Source organism: Telmatherina bonti, assembly GCF_933228915.1.
Source record: "Telmatherina bonti genome assembly, chromosome: 22".
Classification (NCBI taxonomy): Eukaryota; Metazoa; Chordata; class Actinopteri; order Atheriniformes; family Telmatherinidae; genus Telmatherina; species Telmatherina bonti.
In genome coordinates this window covers 34,200,502-34,216,563 of record NC_136631.1, presented here as the reverse complement: position 1 = coordinate 34,216,563, position 16,062 = coordinate 34,200,502, and the positions used below count along the sequence as shown (strand labels likewise).

Sequence of the window (16,062 nt, the reverse complement as noted above, 5' to 3'; positions counted from 1 at the left end):
CTAAAAAGTCACTGATTTAAGTCTGATTTTACTTTCCAACATAAATAAAAAGAATTGATCAATGTAAAATAAATAACGGGTCATTTCTGGTTAAAATGCACAAGTTTTTCCATATTAAAATGATAAAAACATATCTTCACATCACTGATTGTGTCTACAGGACTAAGTTGCACTTGTGTGTTCGATCACTGCCAGGCTGTTCTTCTGCCCAGGACTCGGCTTGTGATTCTCTGGAAGATGAAAAGAAAAAATGTGGACGTTAGTGATTTGATTGCCAGAAATGGCCACAGAAAGCTGCTGCTGGTTAAAACATTTACAAGCTTCTATGAAAAAGTAGTTTTTGCTTGTTCTTAAGTCAAATTTTTATTTAACTTTATCAGATGTTCGCAGCTGACTGGATTCCACTCATGCAAACATGAAAAACTTCCTGCACCTTGTTGTAGAGTTGAGCGTTGAGTCTGTAAGACTGATACTCGGCTTTCCTTCGTTCCTCCTCTCTCCTCCTTCGCACCTCTGGTAGGTTCTCGTATATTCTGAGGCAGCAAAACCACACGTCGTTATTGATTTACAACTTCTTTCAGGTGTTCCATAGTTAGAAACACTCAATGATCACTTTATTAGGTTCAGTTGCATGCTCACAATTATCTGATCAGCCAATCACACGGCAGCAACTCAGTGTGTTTAGTAGGGGTGGGAAAATCGAATCGAAACATTGAAAATCTGGATTTTTTTTGCTTCACAATTTTAAAATCGATTTTTGCTTAAAATAAAAAAAAAAAAGATTTCTTTTATGGTTAAAAAAAAACAAACAGATTTTTTTTTAAAAACATTTTTGGTTAAATAGATTTTGTTTAAAAAAAAAGAAAGTTTTTTTTTTTTTAAATAAATAAAAATAATCCATTATAAAATTAGTAATTTTTTATTGTTGATCTTTTTACTTGTCTTCCTTGACATTACAGTAGCAGAATGCTGGTCTGTCTGTTATTTTTTCCTAACTGAAATCATGTAAAATGATGAGCAAAAATTTTTTTTTTAATATATTTATTTTGGTTTTAATGTACAAAAATCAGCAATATCGAGGAATTGTGAGAATTGCAATTTAAATTGAACTGGCACCCAGAAAATCTAATCGACTCAGGACAAAAGCATATCGTCACAGCCCTAGCGTTAAGTCATGTAGACATGATCAAGATGACGCACTGAAATTCAAACTAAGCATCAAAATGACAAAGAAAGGGAATGAAGTGAATTTAGTTGTTGAATTTAGAGTGTTTCAGAAACTGCTGATCTACTGGGATTTTCACAAACAACCACCTCTGGGCTTCACAGAGAATGAAAAGAGAAAATATCTGATTGTCTGAACCAAAATGTCTTGTTGATGTCAAAGATTATAAACAACGTGCAGAAAAGCATCTCTGAACACACAACACATCCAACCTAAAGCAGAGGGGCTACAGCAGCAGAAGACCCCACCGGGTGTCACTCCTGTCAGCTAAGAAAACGAGGCTACAGACTCACCAAAACCAGACAACAGAAGATTTAGTAGAAACTGAAAGCATGGATCTCTGTTGTCCTGAATCAGTGGCCTTTAAGTACGCAAGTCACATGGTTTAAACACCCCTCTGTTATCAATAATCATGTCCATCCCTTTAGATTACTGTTGTCACAGATGTGCAGGACCTGTGTGATGCTATCACGTCTCTATGGAGCATAATCTCAGGAATGTTTCCTACACATTCCTGAATTTATGCCACCAACAAGTTAAGGTAGCTCTGTAAGCTCTGAAAGAAAAAGGGATCCAACCCAGTTGTAGCAAGGTGGGCCTGATAAAGGGATTGTCGCTTGCAAACACCACAAAGTCTACAGAGCCACCCTGAAAGCTCCATGATATCCAACTAAGGAAAGTAAACACAAATACTGCTTACAAAGCATACCAGAGCAACAGCTTGTCACTACGTTTGCTATTAAATCCCGTTAGAATGATGAATATTAACTTGAACATATTAGCTAGATAGAAATAGGCCAAATTTTCCATGGGATTAATTGTCGCAGAAATTATTGCGATAGACGATAATATTCGCTGAGCGATTATTGTTGTCATTTTGAGACCATTTTCAATTAAAATAACAATTTCATAATACAAGTACACACTTTCAAAGATTAACATACTTTCATTTCTAAAGAACAATTAGCTCGACGTGTATCAGTTTCTGCTGATCCAGTCCCCAGTCTGCTAAAACAGAAATATGGTCTCTAAACACCTGGACTTCAGGTTCCAGGCAGCAGTTATACTATCTATGGTAAAGCTCATATGAGGGCAAATGTTTGGACTTGACCAGAGGTGGAAAGGTAAAACTGAATGTCTTTGATCTTCAGGATGTCATTTTTTATGTCATTGTAAAGTTGTGAAAATGCCGTTTGTAACATGTATGTTCATCCAGGTGATTCATGTTGGCTGTGAATTTTGATTTTAAAAAAAAAATAAAAAAATTTTAATTGAATTTTTTTATTTTATCTTTTTTCCCAGCTTGGAAAACTGCAGTTGATTGTTGTGTTTTGAGTGCAGAAGGAAGCTTGTTGTGTTGCAGTGTTTAGTTAAAATGTCTTTAAACAAACATGGCACGAGAAAAGAAAGATAAATAAAGATTATTGTGTCCAGCAATCTTATTGCGCACATTTTTTCTTATTGATCGATGAATTGACTCATTGCTTATTGCGACAGACCTGGGTAGAAAGAATGAAGACATTAAAGTCTTACTGTTTGGATCTTTGGATCATCTCCTTCCTGGGAACGGCTCTCCTCAGCAGAGCAGTGCCTGCATAAAGGAAAAAAGTTAAATTTACTCCAGCATAGTGTCAACATAGTCTGTGTGCATCAGCTGGATGAAATAAACTTTGGAAAGCTGTCTGTGCAGACAGATCAGTGACAGAGTAGTTAACTGGCTCAGTAAAGTTAGAACTGAATGGATGCAAGTGATATTACATGCTCAGGTGTTTGATACCTGCAGGCTTTGGCAACCTCGTTGGTCCCCCTGGCTGGTCGAACAAAACGCCTCTTTCTCTGCTGAAGACGGCGTGTAACTTCCTCTCCTCTGCCTGCATAGCCAGGAGCCTCAACCTCTGTCTAGACCGGGAAATAAATTCTGGTCGATGCTTCTGCAGAGCTTCCTGCAGGACCGCAGGATAAGAAAACATTTGGATTATAAATCATAAAAGGGGATACAAGTTAAAGGACAACTGAAACTGGCTGCCAAAGACATCTTTTGCTCTTTGTGGTTTCTGTATACGGAAAGCCGATTTGGCCAATGCCTGGCAGCCAAACAGTAAAGTGATGTCTTTTTCACATTTTATTTGTATTTTCCAACATTTTTCATGACAAGAGCAGAAAATCTACTTTGTTTTCAAGCTGAAAATGGTCCAACCTGCAGAGAGACACGCGCCAGACCAGAGGAAAGAGTTTTTCCTCTCGGATCTGGGTCAGCTTCAGCTTGATGTCTAAAACTGGACTGTTTGCTTCTGTCTTGGTGGACTTGTCTCTGCCTGAGCGGCTCTCTCCATGGACTGACTCTGCTGTACGGTTCGAACCAAACCATGCTCGGTCTCCAAGCATACGCGTCCTCTGGTTGGTTCTCCTTCCTCGCCTCTGACCTCAGGTCATCAGCTGAGATAAACCAGGAAACACCTGAAACAAAACCCTTGTATTAGTTTTCTCAGTATTAAACGTTAAAAATCTAAGACATGACACTGAAGTACCTTCAGGATACGGCTTTGAAGGGCTCTTCTTGTTCTTCTTCTGTTTTTGGACACCCTGAGATTTGGGGCTATTCTGCCCTCCTCTTCTTCCTCTTAATGTGCTGGATGAAGAGGAGATCTGCCCAGACGCTCTGGTTTCACTGGGTGAAGGGAACGTGGTTCCAACATCTCTGGTGTGTCTTCGAGTCCCATTGCGAACAATTTCAAGGTCACCTGAGGTTGGAAAATAACGAACCGTCTCATTCACAAGTAAAGACATTTTAAAACAAATTCCCACATAAATAAACCTCAACGCTGAAAATAACCCGCAATTAGTTCATCTGTCGCATAGATTTCATGTCTTTTTTCAGGTTTGTTGATAAGAAAAGATCAGAAAGAATTTAGGAAATATAAGATGAAAAAACATCCTGACACATGCTCAGTGAGACTCGCCTGCCTGGATGCTTTTGTTGACCTTCTTAGCTGTCAGGGACCTGGAGGGGCCGTGCTGTGAAGTCACGGTGTAGGTGCTGGTTGTCGATCCAGAATCGGGAACGACCTGATGATGAAAGCTGATTAATCTGCAGATCTGACAGTAATAACACATGTATGTTGGAAATATAGCTTTAATTAACATTCAGGGATTTTTCTGCAAATATTAATTTGTACCTAAGAGGTCAATTTGCTCTAAACACATGTTAAGTGTAAAGAAACATTCATTTTTATGACCTCATTAGCAATGTGGGAAATTGTTTTGGTTATTTAATGTCAAAATACTCTAAAAGGAATCACTATTTTTCTTCCAAGAGGAGGCATTTTTATTTATTAATTTTTTATTTTAGAATAAAGTTACACAAGTGAAGTGAGATCTATTCCTAAATGTATGATCAAAAGTTAAAACCTATCTCACAGTGGAAACGCACTAAATGCACACATGTTGTTTCTTATAATGTCTACAGCGGCAGCATCTGCATCTCTTTTTACAATCTTGTTTAGTTGCACTTTAAATTCAGATAAACTCCTAGACTGACTGCAATAAAAGCATTTTTGAAAAAGAATAATTTTTGACATTTGTAATGTATTAATATTTTTTTCTTTACAACAAGGGGAAAAAAATTGATTAAAATTTGGATTTGGTTTAAAAAAAAAATCAGAGATTTTATTTTTCAGCCCCAACAGTATCCTGTTAAAAATTCCTCAACTTAAACACAGCCCCCTGATTCCTGATCTGAAGAGTTTTTCTAAGTAGTAAAAAAAGGCGTACATACCGATTCATCGCTGCCAGCAGTGTCTGATGGTGTGATCATAAGAAGAGGGTGTTTGTTTCTGTCTCTCCACCATTCCTTCCCTTCTCTCTGCTTGTTGATGGTGCTGTAAAGTTTACTGAGGCTGGAACTGCTTTTAAGCTGCTGGACTTTGTGGGCACCGAAGGCTCGGATCAGTCTCGCTGTGTCGACGGTGGATATGGAGCTGCACGTGGTTGACAAATTCTCCGACTGGTTTGCTTGTGAGAGGTGGTGGCTCTGGGAGGAATGATGGGAGAGGCTGGAGGAGAGGGAGTCCCTGCTGTCATCCTCTACAGTTCCCTGCAGCTTCATCTGGATCGGTGGTTCGGTCCATTCCCCGCCTTTGAGGTTCCTCTTCTGTTCTGTGACTGCAACTCTTTCGCTCCTTTTAGCCTCCTTTCTTTCTTCCTTCCTCTGCATCTTTCCCAGCACCAGTTCTGGATGATAATCCTCCTCCTGTACATCCGACACGGTTGCAGTTCTTGTGCTGTGAATGAGACGGGACAGGCGCTCCAGACGCTCCAGCAGAGTCGCGTCTCTCTCCCTGGACGGATGCGATTCCTCTACACTCCACCGATCGCAGAACTTCTGCCACAGCTGGTCGAGGCTGCTTCCCTCCTGCTCTCCTGCTGTCTGAGGCACAGTTTGGACCACATCCACATGGACTTCCTGAAATTTCTCAGGACTTTGCTCTGTTTGCTTATAATGGAGGAACTGGACCGGGCTGGTCCCCTGGTCTCTCTTAGAGACCTCCTGTTGGACCAGTGAAGGCACTCCGGTGAAGGACATCTTCAGAGTTTGACTCACAGTTTGTGAGCTTTGATCTGCCGCTGCAGAGATAACAGACATTAAACCACAAACGTTACTGATTGCTTTATAATGTTATTTTTATGGTAGAGTTACACAAAATGCATCTAAGCAACACATTTAATAACACAAGCGTGTGTGTATTGAGCTCACCTGTGTCTGCTGGTTCATGCATGTTACCAGCAGCTGTTTTCAGCCTCTTGCTGTAGATGCCCTCTGTATGTCTGAACGTCACTCCACGGTCCAAGCCGGAGTCCTGGTGGCCGAGGACCTCGCTGCTAAACTGAGGCGGCACAGCGTCATCTGAGCCTGGGTGGAATTGAAAAGTGGCTTGTTACCTCATGGTGAGTGATTTTTAGATTAAATTAAGACACTCTTCATTTAGTAAGAGAAGAACAACAGTGGCAGAGAGGTAACCAAACAATTTTCAGCCAGTAATGAACAGAAGACAAGGAGGCTAGACCCTGTTCTCCCTCTGTCTATGTGATGTGGCCTGAGCTCTGCCTTTGTTTCACTCTGCCCCTGAACATGAATAATTCATGCACTGGCTGGTGTGTGTTACAAAAGAACCAGCTGCTTCCCATGCAGGCGCAGGATTAAATGAGAGTGGAGCCTCATCTGTCCATCAGAGATTCAACTTAGAGTCCAGTTCCCTGAAATCGCTCAAATTCCTACTTTTTTAAAAAAAAAAATTTTTTAAATTAACAGCAGTTTTTTTTTAAAAGATTAGAGGACATTAAATACAAAGATTAATATTTATTCACTAGTAAAGATCCAGGTGACTGATACGCTCCAGACACATTCCCAAGATGATTACATCTATCAGACACACACTTACAATTAAAGCACTTTTTAAAATGCAATTAGCAACGTAAGCTGAAACATACACTACCAGTCAAAAGTTTGGACACACTTTACCATTAAATCCAATTTGGAAATGTGTCCAAACTTTTAACTGGTAGTGTATTTATTGCTTAATGCTAAAGAAAGAGAGTAAAATAAAAGCAGAAACAACAAAGCCTCCTGCCACATGCTTGAGTTAAAAGTTTAGCCTGAATCTGACGGTGTCCCTTCACCCTCCACTCTACAGCGAACCTGTTATTAATCATGTGTACCTGTGTGAGAGCTCTCCATGGTGGTGTCGGACAGTTCTGCGGAGGAGACATCAGCTTCTGTCTGAGGCACGTAGAAAAGCTCCTCACTGCCACGAGGTTTATAAGGCAGCAGCACAGGAACCGCTGCAGGAGGGAAAAAAAATCCTTTGAGGGAAACACGCATTCAGAATGAAACCATGTTGACATTAAGTCTCTTTTAATTTGACATTACCTCTCACACTGTTGGCTTCTGAGGTTTTTTTTTTTAGTTACCTAGTATTGTTAGAACTTCTATAAAAGCTTACCAGGTGTTTGAGCCATAAAGGATCTTGCAGGTTTGTCAGATCGGTGACGCTGTGTGAAGGACTGCGTGGCTCTGGCGGTCCTCCCTCCCTCAAGTAAAGCAGCTTTAAACAGGGTGGAGGAGTGGGACCTTTCAGGCACTCGTTGTCCTACTAGCTCTCTGGTGTCGTACCATTCTAGTGGACTAGACGAGCCAACACCTTCATCCAGACTGCTGGGAGGTGAGGAAGAGTCTTGGAGGGGGGCAAAATCTTTACATGACACCCCTGAGGCAGCATCAGCATGACTTGTGTGGACAGCAGAGGTTGTGTTGTGGCTGGCAGCTTGGGGGGATGGAGAGAGGCGGATGTGTGAGATGTGATCTGTCCTGGGAAGAGATACAGCACGGCACGGACCTGCGGACTGATCTGATCTAGAATCAGCGCCTGGAATAGAGCTGGTCTGGACAGATAAGTTAACATGATGTCTGAAAGAGGGTGAACCGTCATGTCCGATGGTCTTATCTTCTTTATCTGAACCATGGGAGGGTGGGGAAGGGTCGTCACAGTGGCCTCCAACTGTGTCTTGCCTCTGCTGATTCCTCAGTGCTGAAGGAGAAGTTGCTGTTTGGAAATTTTTACCTGGTTCATACACAGACGGCAGTTCTCCGACGGGTCTTTGTGTGAAAATAACTCTATCCTCTTCATATATTGAGAGAGGCTGTGTGTTGGCTGCAGGTGGTCTGACAGCTCCTGTGGAGAGCTCAGTCAGGTGAAGTGGATCTGGGGTTGGACTGAGGGGAGGGGCAGGTGAAGGCGATGGGGTGGCAGACTGCCTGCTAGTGGTGATAGCGATGGATGTGAAGACCTGAGGTCTTTTTGTAGGAAGGATTACTCCCTCTCTAGCAGCGATCTCACACACTTGAGCCTCTAGATCAGGTTGAAGGGCTTCCTGTGTCTGCACGCTGGAGTCAGGCTGGTTTGCACAGATGCCTTTTGGGCTTTTAGCATCACTGAAGGCAGAAACCGCCTCCACAGTCCGAACTGGATTGTGGTCAAAGTTCTTAAAACTGGATGATGCAGTGCTCTCTGTGTCCGTGCTTCCAAGACTCTGGAACAAAACAAAACGAAAAAAAAAAACCAACACCATCTCCTTAAAAGGATGTAGCGAGGTCCTGTTTTGTGTTACGCCGGATGCCTAGTTTGAAAATGTTTTTCACTGCAGTCATTACTGAGACATTTTATTTACTCTTTTTCCAGAGGTGGCAATTCCTGGTTCAGAAGGTAAAAGTCCTGTCCGGCAGCTGTTCCGACCAGTCACCAAACCAGCTGAATTTAATGAGCAGAGTTTATTTGCCAGGTAAACGAGCCTGTTAGTGAAAACACCTGTTCTAAAATGTACAGGTAGATCCAAAACATGGCAGGACTTTTACTTTCTGGACCAGGAATTGCCACCTCTGCTCTTTTCCCCTGAAAGGTCTAACACACCATGCCTGCAACACACCAGTTACCTTGAACATGAGAGCTACTCTGCCCAGAGACTGGAGGCTGACATCCAAATGAAAAATATAGAAACATTTGTTTTTAATAATTACAACATTCAAATGGAAAGTATGTGATAAAATTAACATTCATTTACTTTACTTTCATTCTCATGGTTACCTGCTACAGTATGCAAGATGTAAAGATAAAGAAGGGTTGGGAGGGGGTTACCTTGACAGGGTTTCTTAATAGCAGCTCTTTCTTTATCTCGTCAATCCGTTTTCTGTCTTCTATGTCTAACTCCAGAGGCTCACACAGCTGCCCAGATATCTTCAACTTGATCCATTCTGAAACAGCAAAATAGATGTGTGAAGTTGGAAACAAAAAATCTGTTGAAACACCTCAACAAGTGTTTCATTAGTCTCAGATACTTATAAGATCTGGGACAGAAGCTGCACATCTTGTTCAGATTGAAATGTTTTGCTTATGTATTCTTGTACCTCTGGCTTTACTCTCCTCCTGGTCCGTCATGCTGGGAGTACTGGACATTACCGTTGCTGGAGATTCATTTTGCAGTAACTTGGCCACTCGAACAGCCAGCGAGCTCTCACTGCTTCCATCACTCATCACTCCCTGATCACTGTCCTCCAGGGTGGGTGAGGAGTGACTCTGTGCATCGTCGCTGGATGGAGGCTTTTCTTCCTCCTCTGGGGTGCCTCCTCTGTCTGGAGGAGCAGAGGTCAGTTGCTGCGTATTTATAGTTGAGGAAGGTTGTGTTGGGACTTTATCAGGAGGTGCAGCGCTGCAGCCTTCAGGCTCTGTCCGCCGGGCAGATTTAGAGAGAACCACAGTGCTACCAACAGTGGTATCTGGTGGTATTTTGTACGCTACAGTGGAAGGTGAGGTTGTATGAGCTTGTGTAGATAGACGATCAGGTTCCCAAGTTGACATTGTGCTTTCCTGACCAACAGATCTTTGCCTCGGTTTTTCTGTGGAAACCAACGAGTCTGATGACAACCTGGCCCGCAGAGGTAAGAAACCAGCTCTGGGGTCTGCGGCTGTGGAAGTGGTGGGCAGTGAGGAGTCTTGGAGCTGACTGGTTTTTATTTGCGCTAACAGAAATAAGTCTTGATCAGAATGAAGATGTGATGCTGAAGAGGCTGCAGAAGAACCAGTAGATATCATGTTTCCTGCATGAGACAGGAGAGTACGGATGTCTGCCAAGGCATTGGTGCTAACAAAAGAATCTTCTCCACCTTTATCCACACTGCGACTGCTTTGCAAATGTGACTCCGGGGATCTTTCCTTGCGACTCGCTGAAACATCAGACTTGTCGATATCCTTCCTGCTGTCCTGCTGTTGCTGTCTGGGTTGCAGTATGGAGGAATGGATGCTTTCGTCAGGCCAGGAGCTGGTTGCCATGACTTCACTAGGGACTGCTTCTGCATGTGATGGAGAAGATTTCCCTCTGGCCTTCTCTGGTATTGATGCAACAGGACCAAGACTGTCCAGGCTAAACGGTACAGAAACGATGGAGTCGACTGACATAACGCTGCATCTGGAGAACTCTTCTTTATGGGCGCTGCTCCCTTAAAAAAAAAAAAACAAAAAAAACCCCAAAACATTTTTTAGCTATAATTTATAAAAGCTCTTAAATTCATTTACCTTTAAAATGGACAAAAGTCAAACTGTAATGATAATATCAAATTATTACTTTTTTTTTTTTTTACACATTAGGTCAATGTTAATTAAAATTATAAATAAAAACATAGTTTTAACTAGAATATGCAGAAAATTCTAGTACACCATACACAACCATACATGGAAACAGAAATGTATTTAGATATTCAGATGCACCAACCAGTATCTCAAACTCCGCTCATATTTTTGTAATATTTAAGTATTTCTTCTGCTTTTTTGTATCAGTTATGAGAGGAAAGAACTTATAAATTAAAAAGGGAAAAGGTATTTGATTAAGTTAATTAAATCATTCTCTCCACCAGAAAAGTCAGACCAAACACTGTATGAGATCAACAGAGAAAAGAAAAAGTTGGGGATAAGGTTCTGTGTTCGCTGAGGCTACTTTATGTCGGTTGGTCTTACTATTTGAGACCTATCTCCAACAGAACACCGCAGATCAACCTCAGCGTTTTTATCTGCTAGAAAGACATAAAAGTTTATGTAGCCATACCTTCAGATGGTTGAGTACTTTTTGGAGGAGTTCCAGTAGATCCTTTAATTGTACAGAGATCCGTAGGAGAGAATTCAGGCTCTCGAATTGGGCCTTTGGGTGCAAATGGAGTCAGAATTGTTGAAGGAGATTGGTCGATACCCAAGTTACGGAGGTACATCTACAAGTAAAACACAAAGCGTATCAGGAAATCATGAGCTGGCTTAAATTATGTAAAACTGGAACTGAATTAACAATTAAGCTTTTGGTAATAAATGAAATCCAAATCCTTTTATATTGAATTTTATTTGAGCTTTTTCACTTACCGGAATCCGATCATCGATATTGAGCTCTTGGTGCTTTGGAAGAGGAGGTGGTGTTGATGGTTTTAGAGTCCAGTAAGGAGCATAATGATCCAGATCCAGACTGACAACAGAGGACGCTCCTACTGAAGCTCCAACTTTTACTCCACTGTAACTATCTTGGGAACTTGAAAGGGTTAAATCTTGATTGGGTGACACATCACTAAAGCGACCAAGGCTTGTGAAAGGTGAGGGTTGAATTGTGGTCCTTGAATGATGGTGAGGATCATCCAGACTCTTGCTCTCTTCTTCTTCTAGACGCATCTCGGTCTGCTGATGTTTGTGGGCCGACATGACAACAGTGTCAAAGGATGAGGGTGATTGTGACCTGCCAAAAGGTGAGGCAGAGGGCTGTGCTGTAGGCCCTCTGTTATCCTTGTCGCCAGGTGCGCTGCCCACTGCTTCACCCCTTCTTGATGATGAGGAGCCAGAGGGAGCTGAGAAGGAGCTCTGTGCAACATCACCAGAAACAGGAGATCGTTGTGAACTCCTGGACGGCTGAGTCAGGACACGATTCAGTGTGTCAGAAGCAGCATCAAAAGCTTTCTTTTCAGGACACGTGCCAGAAAATCCCTGCAGTGCCAGGCTGTCAAATAATCGACTCTTCCCAGAACTATGATTTGCCCTCCAGGCATCTACTTTCTGCATGTAGTTGAGACTCGGGAGACTCTGGACTTCTGCAGATGTCTGCAGAGACTCTTTGTGGCTCTGGCTGGGTGTGTTTGGGAGATGGGTGTTAGCTGACTGTGGAGCAACTCCTGTATATGATTTATAGGAGTTCTCTTTTTCAGATGCTATAGCTGAAAGCTGTCCTTCTGTAACTTTGACATTGGATTTAGGAGGGGCCATAAACACTCCTGGAGTGGATTGAGACTGAGGAAGGAAACCCAGGTATGACCCTTCCATCCCTGTTTGGTTCCCTGGTGACCAGAGGTCTTGTTTTCTGTGTGCAGCCTCAACGCCTGCTGAAAACGCTCCTGTCCAAGTCATGCCAGCCTTATTTGCTCTGACCACACTTTTCTTTCCCTCGGATAGTTCTTTAAAAGCTGGTGTGGAAGACTGAGCTGTTGGCGTCGATTTGCTTTTCGATTCAGCTTCAAGGCTTCCGAGTGTCTCCACTTCAGACAGCAGCTTTCTGCGTAGAACTTCACTGCTGTCATCAGGCAAAGTGCTGCGGGAACCCACAGTAATGTTCCCCGCCTGCTGCTGGTGAAGACAAGCGTCACGTGGAGCACCTTCTCTTTTACCTGTGCTTTGCTCAGCAGCAAGATTGTGAGTTTTTGTGCTTTTAGACTCTCTCATATAAGATGCAGTGTTCTTCACAGAGGTCTCCGAGGCGGAGGAAACAACGCTGCTACTACTGCTTCGCATTCCAACCTCTCTCTGTAAAAGCTTCAGAAGATCCTGGGCAGGAACATCCTTACTCAGAAAAAAAGTATCATCTTCACCAGCCTCTCTAGAGTTCGCTTGTGTCTCCAAGTTCTCTCTGCTGACGTCTTGTCTGTTATGAGTACCACCGATCAGAGGGGGGTGATTGCCGAGTGATGAACTGTGCTGAGACAGAGAACAGCAGCTGAAAGCTCCTTCTTCAGAGAGGATGGTTGCCTGAGCCAAAGGATGCTGAGACAGCGAGCCACACTCGGAGGAGTGTCGGGTGCAATCCTGGGGTGGATGTTGAAACTTCTCGGATGCCATGGAAACATCAGGGTATGCCCTTTATAAAGTAAAAGGAATGATCATGACATAAGACTGAAGAATGTATCTGCAGAACAAATGGTAAATAAAACTGTTTTCCATTACCTTAAAGGAACAAATTCTGTATCACTTTGCTGGAATAATGAACATTCAGTGAAGTTGTGTTTGACTCCAGAGGTTACAGGCAACAGCGACAGCGCTGGAGACAAGTTACTGTTCTGAAACTCTAAAGACAGACAAAGTACTTTCACATTAACCAGAAGCAGCAACCCAACTGGGAAAGGACGTATGTAAAGCATCGCAGCAGAAAGAGTTACTATGTATTTTTTAAGGCTAATCTCACAAATTCCCAAAACTAATTTATAAATTTAACATTAAACATTTTAGGTAAATACATTTAAACAAAGATAACTATCCGCTTTATTCTACCAACATACCCAGCTGCACATCATCTGCACCCAAATGCTGCAGATCCCTGCCATCTGTTTCCAGCCTGGACTGTCTCTGATCTTGGTTGGCACTGCCATCACTTTGGACGCCCACCGGGTTTATTGATGTTTCTCCAACAGAGTGACACACATTATCCTCCACTGGCACATATGAAGATGCCGTCCCTTCCTGTAAACAAAAAAACAGCAGAAAAAGCAAATTATTTTTGATATAAATTATAAATTATTCTCCACTGCATTCATTTTTACCAAGCCTGCAAATTTGGAAAAAGTTTACAGATTCTTTGGAGGTGGAAGAAACTGAAAATCAAGTCATACTGAAAAGTTTCTCACAGTCCTTCACAAACTGTAGGTCAAAGAACAGAAGTGACAAGAAGCACCACAGGATGCAAGTCCTGTCTACTGTAAACACTTCACCTTATGAGCCTCGTCTGACAGAAAACTTCTCTTCATCAAGTGTGAACACATTAGTTTACAGTTTTCTCATGCATTTAATGCCAAAAAAGATGGTCGTTTGCATCTAAGTAGGGATGAGTATGACCTTCAACACTTATTCTGATAATAATTTCCTCACAAATATCAAATAAGGGAACCTTATAGTTTTTTTCTGTGTTGGAGATTCTTTACATGTGAAAAAATATTATAAAATAAATATTATATATATATATATATATATATATATATATATATATATATATATATATATATATATATGAAATATTGTTTAAAAAGCAAAGGTTTTACTTTAAAAGCAGCACAAGTTGCTCAAAAACCTGTATACTTTTGGTGCAAATAAATGCTACACCAATGCAAAACCACACAATTATTAGGGATATTTTTAAGCTGGAAACAGCTAAATCACAGCCACTCAGGGAGAAATCATTATTTTATATAGCGCTTTTGGTTTGTTGTCCAAATTGTGGAAATAATATCAAACAACTTTACTGACAATAAAGCTGCCTGTTTACAAATGCATGTCTGGATAACTATCAACATTTTTTCTGACTGGATGTCAAACATAATGAATAGCTGAACTCTAATAATTGAACCTCTAATAAGTTCTTATTATAGGTTAATAATTATTTGATTAGTTTTTCATTTATTTGAAACATTTAAAATTATTTAATTACAATTACAGGCTATTAAGTCATAACTTTATCATTTATTAGTGGTTCTAAAGTTATATATATATAAACAAAAAAACTTATCCCAATTACTTCTGGGACAAAATATTATCCAAATAAAGTACTAAGTAAACAAATATGATACCATACTATGCCAAACTAACTATGCATTATTTTACTATGTAATTGTGAATTATCTGATTACATAAAAGATCATTATAGTTAAGAGGTATTAGTAGCATCTACATTCCGTTATTTTGTAACTTTTTGGAAAAAAAAAAACTTTCTTTTTGTATATTCAGTTACTAAAATAAATTATAACGACTTATTTTTAGTTAAACCTGTAGTTTGGCCTTCATGGGGCTCCAGGTAATTTTGTCAGCATCTGAACTGACTTTACACTTTGTTGACAAGCAGGACAAGAAGTAACGGAGGCAACAGCTAGGTTGACCCTGTTGTGTCCAAAAGGGATGTTAACGTTAAATTGCCTTCAATTTGTTAATAAATAAAACATGCTTTCAAGGCATGACACATATATATTGACCGGTTTTACTGCTAAGTGATGCCCATCGTTAGTTAGCTCATAGGCTAGTACAACAATTAGCATTTAGCTAAAAGCAAAGCTATGCGTTCATCTAGATGTCACCGTTTTGTCATCTAGATTGTCACCGTTCATAGATGAACGGTGACAATTAAACAAAGACTTATCAGAGTCTTCGCGTAAAATAAATATTTTATTTTCAAACTGGGTCTAAACTAAAGTTATGCAAGTTACCTCTTGAAGTTCCATGTTGTTGTTATTGAAGAGAGTCCGCCATCGAGAGCGCGCTTCGCCCGCCCATGTCGTTTCCATGGAGCGTTGCTAGGAAGTGGAAGGAAGTTCTCCCGGAAACAGTGAAATTTGAACTTTATTTTATTTTTTTAAATTGAACAAATTGAGTAAAAAGCCTTGTAGAGGTACAATGTAGCAATGAACCTAAGTAAAAATAAGTAGGGTAACATTATATACATGGGGCTAAATAAACACAACAGCAGTGTAAGGCAAAAACAACAACAATGGAGCAGATAATTAAAACATAAGGAAATTGGATATAGTTGAAGCTGTGCTTCGAGCACACGTAGATTTAAGCTGTTTTAGTGAGGAATAATAAAGTCTGAACTCATTTAGAGAGTGATCAAAACATGGGGCAGTGTTTCTCCATTTACAGCAGTGTATGTGAAATTTGAACTACAGAACGCAAATCGTGAAAGATGCTTAACTTCCGTGGGTAAACATTGCGTAAAACGCTAACATTTCAGATTTGTTTGCTTGTTTAAAGTTGTAATTTCCTGTTTGTTGGTCAAAGTTTACACATACACGTCTCATATATAAGAAATATGTCTTTTTAAAAACCCATTCAAAAATATTTAATTTTTCATGCAACATGAATCTTTTTTTTTTTTTTTCTAGTCATAAACTAGCCTCTGGTCACTCATCAATATTACCCCGGAACACATCATCATTTATGAAGTACACAAATGATGATTTGTACCGGCCGGGGTGAAGCATTATAGCAACCATTATTCAGGAACCAAACTAA

The 16,062-nt window shown here is 40.8% G+C and overlaps 1 protein-coding gene across 1 annotated transcript; it reads right to left on the bottom strand.

Annotated features, from left to right (window-relative positions):
• Positions 1 to 15: 15 nt before the first annotated feature.
• Positions 16 to 15,335, bottom strand: alms1 (ALMS1 centrosome and basal body associated protein; the record flags this gene model as incomplete). Its single annotated transcript, XM_079261687.1, has 18 exons — positions 16 to 230; positions 434 to 533; positions 2,759 to 2,816; positions 3,003 to 3,168; positions 3,423 to 3,682; positions 3,754 to 3,966; positions 4,186 to 4,291; positions 5,001 to 5,848; positions 5,979 to 6,134; positions 6,941 to 7,063; positions 7,225 to 8,311; positions 8,914 to 9,029; positions 9,183 to 10,271; positions 10,874 to 11,033; positions 11,179 to 12,928; positions 13,015 to 13,135; positions 13,347 to 13,527; positions 15,258 to 15,335. 18 exons carry the CDS (start codon positions 15,333 to 15,335, stop codon positions 186 to 188), a joined length of 6,657 nt encoding a protein of 2,218 aa, XP_079117813.1. The 3' UTR covers positions 16 to 185.
• Between the last annotated feature and the right edge of the window lie 727 nt (positions 15,336 to 16,062).